We start from the raw sequence: 11,132 nt of genomic DNA, 5'->3' as shown, positions 1-11,132 counted from the left end.
GGAGTTCAGAAAGAAAATTATAAAATGTAAGTCCTCTGCAGCCTACCTAATGGTAGAGCACTCGCCTGGACTGTGAGAAATGGGTCGTCAGATTCCCACAGAGGCATGCGATATATTTTTTTAAACTTCATCTCTGTACTTAGGAATATGGAAAATTGGGACATTATATCTAACTCATCGAAGGTGATGGGAAAATAAATAAATAATAAAGACCTGGTAGAGTTAAAAGCTGTGCCAAAATAGTTGAACAAATGCTGAATCCATATGAATATGATTTACAGATGTTCAAAACGGATCCTGTTCAGTCAGAGCAGTTTTATTTGAAATTCTGCTCTGGCACTCAAAGGTACAGAGAGATCAAAGCTTATCCTCATGTAACAAGTCTTGATATGGAATCAGAATACTTATTATGTTTGTTTCCTGCATAAAGACTTCTTCCGAATTTCTTTGAATGTGCAACAAATATAAATACGCCATATAGGCTTGGTGTACTCAACCTAAACATTTGAGATAACAATGTTCACAAAAACATATGTCAGGAAAAATGTTTTATTATTACTTTTTCAATTATTAACATTTCATGAATATTGATCAACGTGCTTACAAATTTGTACCAAAAAATTCATTATATATAAGAAAAAAATTAAACTATTCTATGGCATCACACAAACATAATGACTAGGAAATCTTCATGCATAATAATGCATGAAGCGCAAGCTGCACATTGATAGAATGATTATGTATTCGAGCGGTTATTTGAAGAAAAGAGTAATTCATGTTAATGATCATAAACAAAAAAGAAAAAAACATACAGCAAAACTTCGATTAACCATCCGGACCAGGGCTGGGATGGATAACAAATCTCTTAATACATGTGTACAATAGCGAGAGAGGTTAGAATTCACTGCGGGCTTGGGACGAAAATTAAAACCTTTAAAAGTGAATAATACATATATATTGCATTTAATTTTACAAAACTATCAATATAAACTTCAATATAATGTCAGACCATGCAGTGGGGACATTGAAAATAGTGTCCTTCATGTTGTATCCCTTCTAAAATTCTTTGACAGTAACAGTTATCATCATATGAAAGCAAGCCTTCGATAAAAACTTTTCTGTAACGTTGCTTCATATTTTCAATTATGCCCTGGTCCATAGACTGGATAAGTGGAGTTGTATTCGCTGGGAGAAAGTGACATGTTATTTTGCCATCATCACTTGAGTTCACAAGAGAGGTGTGTCTGGGCTTTGTCCATTAACAACAATCGCTTCCTGCAACAACTACTTTTCGGCCATGTGAGCTCTAACTTGAGATACGAAAACATTGTGGAACCAAATTTTGAAAAAAATTGTTCAGTTCATCCAAGCCCTTATTTTGGAATAATAGTTTACAGGAAATGCGTTCATATTTAAATTTTTGATAGCACATGATTTTTTGGATTTGCCAATTCAAGGGCGGAGATGCAAGGGCACATTGCCCCCCCCCCCAGCGTCAAAAGGTGGAGTCGACTGATCTAATTTATATATGTATATATGAATTGACATCATCATTGTGCCCCTCAACAATAATGACTATGCCCTCCTGCCCTCCTCCCCCCCACCAAGACTTTCAAGTCTATCTCCGCCTATGTACCAATTACAAGCAGGGGTAATCTATGATTGCTGGTGATATTTGCAGTGATCCAATCTTTTGAACCTTAAAACCTGGGGCTGTTTTTTCTGTATTTTATTTTATGTTTTTAGACGATGATGGATAACAAAAACTGACGGTTAAACGAGTGACGGCTAATTGAAGTCTCACTGTACTTTTGATCTCTAAAGTTAAAGCAAATTCAATAATTTTTTTTAGTTTCACATATTATTCTACTTTAAGATAAAAAAACTATCTTTAAATTCAAGGGAGAATCTGCCATGAAAGTATTAACATAAAAGCATTCAGGAAGAGAGAAAAAATCTGATCACAGTCCCACAAGCCTTCTATAGGCATCTCTCTTCTGACGCCGATGTTCCTCGCACGGGGTTGGAATATCAGACTGAAAAAAAGAAAAACCATTACATACAGTAGAAATAAATAAGTGTATACCTAGAAATAATCCTCGTAAAAGAATTTGTTAGTTGTTTTTGCTGTTGTGAAGAGAATATAAAAAATTTAACATTCAATTGCTTTTTGAGGAACATTTAATTTCATAAAATACAGAACAATATAAGTGGGATAAAAATTGCTAAGACGACAAGACATGGCTCTTACTAGCAATCACATTTTCACGCTTTACAACTCAATTGAGACAAAAATCTTGCATAAAATGCAGCCAAAAAAAAAAAAACCAAGCATATCGAGAGTTGTATATTACACCTGATACAACTCAATCAAGATACCCGTCAGATCGAATGCCACCACAACCAAGATAGTTATCAGCGCCATCCGGCAGAATTATTCAGATGGAGCAAATGCAGTGAAAATTGGGAAATTTAAATTTTTAAAGTACTGTTTGTCGATCCTGTCTTTGGGGGAGAGAGAGGAGCTGCAAGATCACATTTTTACTCATATATTTTATATGAATACTCACCTCAAAGTAATTGCATACCAGCTGCATCAAGTCATTATTCGCTTGTCTGTTTATTTCCTGGGAACCTTTCTGTAAATAAGGTGGAAAAAAAGTTTTAAAACCCTTAAATTATTTTCAACACAAAATAAATGATTATTTTATTCCGAGAGATACAAGACTACAGTATTAAATCAAATTTCTCTCGATGGTGAACAATCACAGAAACCCAGCTCATGTCTTCACTGAAAACACTGACCACGAGATTGCAGATGAGAAACAGATTTCGGAACATTTGTAACTCAATTCACGAGTAATACATGTGATATTCATATAAAATAATGTCTTTGCAATACATACCAAACTATTTCCCCCGGAATAAACTAACTGCTGGGAAAACAGATATGAATTAGTTTTTGGCCTATCCACCGCAAGGGCGTAAGCACAGACAGCACTGGCCCAGCAGATGAGCCATGTGGTCACATGACTGTATCAGAAGTTACACCATTCTTGTGCCTTATCTTTCAGATGCAAAAAAGAAACACATTTCAACTAACTTCCCAGCATTTCCAGTAAATCTTTAAGAGTTTATCGAACCAGGACAATGTCTGGTTTTTTCGCGTTCATATGGGGGCTACCATTTCAGCACATTGGCATGGGAGCTCAGAGGAGGAGAGAGGATGAATTCTGTAAAAGAATACAGAATGACTCCAGTTCTACGAAATGGAAATGTTTGTGGAAATGTTGAACCAGGACAATGTCTGGTTTTTTCGCGTTCATATGGGGGCTACCATTTCAGCACATTGGCATGGGAGCTCAGAGGAGGAGAGAGGATGAATTCTGTAAAAGAATACAGAATGACTCCAGTTCTACGAAATGGAAATGTTTGTTTGCACCACAAACCTTTGCAAAATCTTCATAATCAATGAAAAAAAAATAAAATCAACAGCATGGATAGAGAAGAGCTGAAAATGAAACTGAAATTTTCATACCATAGTCTTTTTTTAAAATCCATTTCCCAGTTAATATGTGCACGGATAATCGAGGTTCTAATGTATTTACAACATAAAAGCACAAATTGGCCAAGAAATGCAATATAGGTATGTTACAATTGATATAAAGCTTCAGTGAAAGATGTGAAACCAGACCACTGAAAACTCACCCCATTGATTGTGATCCATGGAATGAATGTTTGCGGTGGGTTGAGAGAGTCTGTTTTCGTCGCCATCTTGAATTCCAAGTTTTTACCCATTGAGCCACGGGCACAGCTGCTCAATTCTGCTTGCATAACTGGAGAGCTCTCACACTGCCATTTAAAAACAGTAAAATTGCATCATCACAACATAGATCAGTGCACAGAAACAAATAAAAACACAATAATTGAATCAATTTTACAGGCAATTTTTCACAGGCAATTCTCACGCTGTGGATCAACTTACTTGGGAAACAATGCTCTTCTGGGATCGATACTGGAAAGCACACAAAATGAACTTCAACGAAGTCTGGGTATCGTTCATCAACTTGATGGCACACGTCTGTGTTAAAGTATCGAGAAAAAAAAATTAACATGAAAAATAAAAAGCAAATAATTCCTAATGTGGAATCAAAATAATCTGTATTTATTTTTTTAAGAGACCTAACAGTGTCAACTACATACCTGAAGGGAAATTCTTCAATTCATTTCGCAGTATTGACACAATCTAGCACTCATTATTTGGTAATGTTGGTGATTTAGCATTCATTATTTGGCAAACATGGGTGATTTAACTCATTATTTGACAGTATTTGTGTTTTAACGCTCGTTATTTGTAATTTAAAGCTTGTTATTTGGCAATATTTGCAATTTAAGGCTTGTTATTTGGTAAAGGTTGGTGACATAACTCTCGTAATTAGGTGGAATGGCTATTTTTGCTTGCAAAATTTCAAAACAAACAAAAAATAACTTCACTTGGACTCGTCTTATGGGAGAAAAAGATGTTTCTATTCACTATCACGGTCTAGACTTTGGAGATGAAATGTTCTTTTTTAGTTTCGAAGAGCATCCACAATTCCAAAGCTGCAGGGTTTTGCCATTGTTGCGGGTCTGTACCATTAATGTGTATTTCTAAATTATGAAATTTTTCTCCGCTCAAATGTACAAAACACAAACCAAGTTTAAAAAATATATACAAGTACGATGAAGAATAACAGTCATAGATGAAATAAAACCTGTGAATTTAAAAAAAAAATTGAGCGGACATTACAGGAAGTGATACAACATCTTGAGTGATACAACTTGAAATGGAAATTCCCAGATGTTACCAAAATATGAACATTGCCAAACAGCTCAAATTACCTGAACTATGTTTCCATAACATTCATCTGGTCCATGCTGGCAGGTGAATGACCAATCACCTGGTTGTCCTACAACCTACAAGAAATACCTTTTCAATGCACGAGATAAAATTTGCTATCCAAAATTCAGTCTATGATAAACATTACATCTTGCATAACTGAACTATCGACTATATGTCCGTTCAACTGTCTATAGCACTGTTTCCCAAATGGGCAATGGAAGGGTCTAAGGGGGCAGTAGAAGCTTTGAGTTTAGTATAAGATTCTATAGGTTGGCTTGAGTTTGGGGGTGATAAGAAGAAAATATTTTATGGAAAGGGGACAATAGAACAAAATGTCTAGGAAACTATGGTCTACAGCAGGGGTGGCCAACAGCTCGCCCACAAGGTTATTTTGTGCAACCCGCAACAAGAAAAAAAAAAATTATTTTTTTACATTAGTTTCAAATGACGAAATTTTGGTTAATGTAGAAAAAAATATATTTCCGTTTTCACAAAAAACAATTTGAATTTTCAACGCGCAAACACAAAATCTCTTTAAATAGGACGCTGTAGCCCAGGTCGATAAGATACTCACCTAAAGTACCAAAGGATGTTTAGAGGTGCCATGAATTCAGTACCCGATTTGTCCTTGTCAGAAACTTTGACACAGGGGAACAGAAGCAGCAATGTGTTCACAGAAAAAAATTGCTACCGCAAGGAGTCTCACAGATTTTCTTGCGCAATCATCTGAGGTCAGTGATGACCTTGATGACCAGAAATAGCCTGGTCATCAACAAGCAAGTCCACCTCCGAAGTACTAATTAATACACGAGCAATCATGATGGTGGAAGTCAGATGATTATTCTGCGGCCAACTCCAACTCATCATATCACCTGTTCAAGTTTGCGTAAAGTCCTGCCTGAAGGATATTATGAAGTGCTGCTCAAAGGGTAAAAAAAAAGTCCTGGACAAATTTCTCATTGAAGCCGGGGATATTCTCGTCAATTAATACAAATTTCAGCCAATAGTTTGCCTTTGAACTTTAAAAACTTCATTTCTTCCAGAAATGTATCTTTTCAGTATTTTTTGGAACTAAGCAATTAAGTGAGTGCGGCTAATATGCCAGAGTTCTCTCCCATTGTGCATGCAGCTCATATGCTGAAGTATTGTCCATGGTGCAGTCCCCAACACTGCATCTGTGACCAGTAGTTTGGTCTTTAAACAGAGAGAAGTTGGCCACCCCGGATCTATATTCTTCCCCCAGTTCGAACCTGAAACCTGACGGCAACCTTCACAGTAATAGACGAGCATCTTACCACACCATTCAGGTGGCCACTGAAATGACTGGCTCTAAACCCAACTTTCTTGAAGCAATTGTCTGTTGGAGGACTTTCTGATATACTGAGCAGGCCACACATCCACCACTGCACCCCATCCCCACCCCGTCAATCATATAGTATCCACCTAGGCAAGCATGCATTTTGGCACCCCCTTGTAATGTTAACAGAGGTTAAAGCAGTGTTTCCCAAGGTGGGCTATGGAATGATCCAGGGAGGCGATAAAAGCCACATGTTTAACATAGGATCATATGGGTTCGCTTGAGAAGGCGATGTGAAACAAAAAGTTAGGGAAACTGGGTTAAAGCAGGGGTCTTCAACCTTTTTCTAGTTGCAAGCACTGCCTGTACCTATCATCAAAGGTACCACCCTTATGGCAAGTTTAACAAACAAATGCATGGAATCAGGATGATTTTAATCCTTGAATGCAATTTGTACAAGGTGTTTAATTGGAATGTTGATAAAGTGCTTGCAAATACAAAATCGAACACCAGTTTTGAGCGTTCTGAGTGCTTTAGGGAGTACTGTAGTGCTCGTGAGCAACAAGTTAAAAATGCCTGGGTTAAAAGATGGAATTTAGGCGTCCTTTGGTCTGGTGCACCGAATGTGTTTGCTCTCCCACCTACAGTTGCAGCCCTGCAAATAATACTTATAGAATAATAAATACTATATTTCTTATCAGTTTCACCTATAGAGAAAAAAGCGATTTAAATAGAAGAAGAAGAATTTCTGTCTTTTATTTTTGTGACTTGTCCGAGATAGAGTTTTAAAAATTGCTTGGAGACAGAGAGGTGAAAATGCATCGATTTAGTACATTTCAAGAAAGAGAGGTTTGACTATATGTTACACACTTAAAAGAAAGTTGGAAAATTTATAATCACAATAATCTACAGGAAATTCAATTGCAATCGATTCATCTCACCCTTGCGTTTCCATAGGGTATCAATTCAAGATTGATGTCAGACTTCAGTTGCTTGAATACTGGCCATAACTGGCCATCGAAAAAATGCCTGCTGTCGGGACAGAGAGACTCGTAATAAACAGACACGTTGACTTTCTCTGTAGAATCCTAAAGGGGAAAAAAAATTACATAATCAGAACCATCAGGAGAAAATCTAACTCATTTTTGCCACTTCATGAACTACGCGCTCGACATTTCTACACAAGCATAAATAGTTTTTTGTTGGAATGGATTATCGAGAAGCCCTTTTCACCATCTCATGATAAATGAAATGTTTATATGTTTAGAAAATAAAACATTCTCAACGAATCGAGTCCCTCTTGTTATGATGTGAGGACACCTATGAGGCACTTGCTTTGGAGAAATGCCATATGAGATTGCATTCAGTGCAAATGCTCAGTGGGAAAGGGTTTGTAATTTGATGTGGAAAACTGACACTTCTTTTGCCTAATTTATGGGGTAGAGGCAGATTTAACAGCAGCAGCACCAGGTCCCCTAATTTCTGAAGGGTCCCGGAAAACCCTAACTTTGCATATTTTTTTTTTCTAATTTAGGAGGCCCAATATTTTGTACTGTGCCCAGGACCTCGACCGGCCTTAATCCGCCTCTGTTTATGGGTCAATTTCAGAGGTTGACAAATCCTAGGTGACAGGTCGCTATGCAGGCACAGATCTAAGGCCATGTGACGGGAGGGGTCATTTATTGTTCAGGTTTACTGGATCCTCCCGTATTTTATGAGACATAAAATTTCCCCTCATTTTTGGCTCTTTGGAGGGTCGGGGGCAACTCCATCATCCCGATTCACGCATGAGCTGAGACAGACATCTTCAACTGCAAATAAATCCTAGGCAGATATTTTCAGTTATGGAGCCAGGGCAGACACCATAAGAAACAAATGGAGCCAGGGCAGACACCATAAGAAACAAATGGAGCCAGGGCAGATACCATCAGTAACGAATAAAGCCGAGGCCATATCTCCAGCTACAAATGGAACGGAGGTGGACATCATCTGCAAATGTAGCCAAGGCAGACATCTCCAACTGCCGAATGGAGCGGAAGAAAGTACCTCTAGCTATGAATGGAGTGGAGGCAAATATTTCAGCTGCAAATGAAATCAAGCAGACACTAGGCTATCAGCTGTGGCTGAAATGAAGGCAGACATCTTTAGCTTCAAAAAAATGGAGCGAAGGCGGATAACAGCTTTGAATGAAGCAGAGGCAGATGTATTCAGTTTCAAATTGAGTGGAGGCTGCATCTTGAGCTGCGAATAAAGCAGAGGCAGATACTATCAGATGTGAATGTAGTGGAGGAAGACACTTTCGGGTTAGTTAAATTATCCCGTATTTTACGGCACAGAAATTTTTTTTCCTCTTTCGTTGGCTCTTGCGTGGGGCGATTCCTTTGGATCAGAGCATGTCAACACAAGGACTAAAAAGCTGATAGTGGTGTGGTGCCTAAAATTTTCCATATGTATCTACACATAGTAGTAGGCTAAGGCCGTACCCCTAGTCAGGGATATATTCCGATGGGAGAAGACCAAAATGATAGAATGGGTATGGCTTGGTCTCACGCAAGGCAAGTTTCTCGCATGTGCCTAGGCCCCTCCACCAATTTTTGGGATCTATTCAGTCTCCACTATCTTCTTTCTGTATTTCAATGTTTTTCCTAAATATTGTCAAATGCTTTAAATTTTTATTGTCTTAAGGTGGGGGGGGGGGGAGAACAGGCTCCATATGTCTCTATACCTCCTGCGTACACCTCTGCCTCAAAGAATGTTATGCATAAAGGTCCCCAAAAAGTCGTCTTTATCCAGGCCCTGACCTCATGGTAATACGATCTAATTTTTTGAGTACGAGTGAAATTGATCAGTAGATAATTCGGCCCAGTGGGGCTAACGTTAAACGTTTTGATGGCTGTTAAAAAGTCCCTACTATATAGCAGTGGTTTTCTCACATTTCAGAAGGGGACAGACCCAAGGCCGGAACTAGAGGGAACCAAAGAGTACGATTGCCCTGGGCAGGAAACTTTAAAGGCGCGAAAATTTTTTGCTACTCCCCCTCCCACAAAAATTCCAGTTGTAGCCCTGACTGGGGTCCCCCCATGGGACAGAGCCTGGGCCATGTCTGGTCTTACAGTTGTGGTCCTGAGAGGACGGCAAGGTTCCCTTCTCTCACTGTGGCCCCCTTTCCTCAGGGCATCGCTTGGCTGAGGGGAGGGCTCCTGTGATCTTGTTGAAATGATCCTGCCCAGGGCCATAGCCAGAAATTTATTTCAGAGGGGACCAAGAAGGGTCGTCTTAATGGGAGCCCCAGTGATTTTTCTGTAACCCCCCCTCCCCATGCGATTATAAATTTCTGCCTCCCAATTTACATGCTTCTTACACTCGGAAATTTTCGCCAGATCTCATTTCCACGAAGAAGCCCCACCCCCCTCCCCCCGGCCGTACCCGTTTGACCCCATGCATTAAGACGGCATTGGGACCGGGGGGCGATCATTCCCCCCCCCCCTCGTTACGGCCGTATGGTCTGCCATCAGGGCAGTCTTAAGGGCGTCACGGGCCAATTGATTTTATCTGAAGCCCTACCTGGAAAATTCTCGAGAATTTCAATAAGTTTTCATTTTTTTTGTGAGGACGCCCCTTTTCTCTTGAGGCCCCTGCCCGGGGGGGGGGGGGCATGAGTTAAGACGGCACTGCCTGCCACTGACGAAAAAACTCCAGAAAAAAAAAAAATACTGGTAGGGCAATTAAAACACATTTCCCATGATTGAATTAATAAATAATTCCTAATACTTATGTATAATTAATAATGATAATTTACCTTGGCTGAATAAGCTGACAATAAAGTCGCGATTATCACCGGGATAAGCATAGCCACAGCCGCCATCCTCACTGACAAGCTCCTAATGATCGTCCAGACGACAATAAACGCAGTTGTTGTAATGAAGGAGGACTCTTGGATAAGCTTGTTTTCTTTTGTTACGTCATAACTTACGCAGCTGCATATTTCCCAACTGATTTCATATCATTAAGGAGGGAAAGGGAAATTTCTTGTTTTTTTCTACCCTAATCAATTGATAATTTGACATTGATCAAAACACCGCCGGATTACTCGTACAATGTCCGATAGATGGCAGCAAATTACGCTTTTTCATGGTGTTTTTAATATGGTTTGATAGGCTGACCATATTTCTTCGAGAGCAATACGGGACATTGGGATTCTAAATACGGGAAACCGCTAATTATGACGCTAAAACCGAACAAAGTCACCAAATATTGTTGAAATAACGGAGAAATCACAATAGCGGGAAATACAGCATTAATTGCAGTGGATTAAAATGAATTCCACGAAAAAAAATTTTCACTAAGACAAATGTGGGAGATTCATATACTCATTCATAGTTGTAGTTATCATAATATAATTTATAAGTTGAAAATAATTTCAATCTTTGACTTCAACAAAGAATAAAAATTCAAGTAGCCTTCGTGCAAAATACGGGGCACTTTGCTAAAAAGTCCGGGACACTTTTGCTAAAAAGTCAGGACAGCCAAAAAAACAGAAAATACCGGGACTGTCCCGGGAAATACGGGACGTATGGTCACCCTATGGGTTAATTAATCTAGTCGCAGGGTTAATGAATCTAGTCGCAAAATATTGTTTTTAGACAAAATTCTAACCAGAATCTAGATTTAAATATTTATATCGTAAAATTTTTTTTCCTTCCAAATTTTTACTGAAAGACTTACATGTTCAATTATCAAATCAAAATAGCTGTTAGAAAAGTCTGTTTTGTTTCCAGAAAGTAAAACGTCTTCTAAGAATGGACAAAAGAATAGTACCATCATTGAGGTTACCATATTCGTCAATCTTAGGAAGGAGGAAGCTTGCACACGCATCCTCGATGACGCCATTTTCTAGAATTTGCCCAACAGATAGCGCCACATTTATGAAAAAGAAACACACACACACCACCA

The 11,132-nt window shown here is 38.8% G+C and overlaps 1 protein-coding gene across 1 annotated transcript; it reads right to left on the bottom strand.

Annotated features, from left to right (window-relative positions):
* Nucleotides 1-535: 535 nt before the first annotated feature.
* On the bottom strand, nucleotides 536-10,271 carry LOC149063761 (gamma-interferon-inducible lysosomal thiol reductase-like). The gene is made up of 7 exons (XM_089255602.1): nucleotides 9,979-10,271; nucleotides 7,121-7,267; nucleotides 4,882-4,956; nucleotides 3,986-4,081; nucleotides 3,709-3,852; nucleotides 2,571-2,639; nucleotides 536-2,036 (listed from the first exon to the last, which is right to left on the bottom strand). Exons 1-7 carry the CDS (start codon nucleotides 10,042-10,044, stop codon nucleotides 1,962-1,964), a joined length of 672 nt encoding a protein of 223 aa, XP_089111728.1. The 5' UTR covers nucleotides 10,045-10,271; the 3' UTR covers nucleotides 536-1,961.
* Nucleotides 10,272-11,132: the final 861 nt, after the last annotated feature.

This window comes from Pholcus phalangioides, unplaced genomic scaffold (assembly GCF_987345545.1).
Source record: "Pholcus phalangioides strain wild (caught in Gottingen) unplaced genomic scaffold, Ppha-v1.0 ptg000043l_1, whole genome shotgun sequence".
Lineage (NCBI taxonomy): Eukaryota > Metazoa > Arthropoda > Arachnida > Araneae > Pholcidae > Pholcus > Pholcus phalangioides.
This window is presented reverse-complemented; position numbering and strand designations above follow the sequence as displayed.

Coding starts and splice junctions, on each gene's coding strand:
- LOC149063761 (XM_089255602.1), bottom strand. CDS start 10,044: ATGGCGGCTGTGGCTATGCTTATCCCGGTGATAATCGCGACTTTATTG. Junction 2,640..3,708: donor CATGGATCACAATCAATGGG/GTGAGTTTTCAG, acceptor CCTTATTTACAG/AAAGGTTCCCAGGAAATAAA. Junction 2,037..2,570: donor TGGTATGCAATTACTTTGAG/GTGAGTATTCAT, acceptor TCTTTTTTTCAG/TCTGATATTCCAACCCCGTG.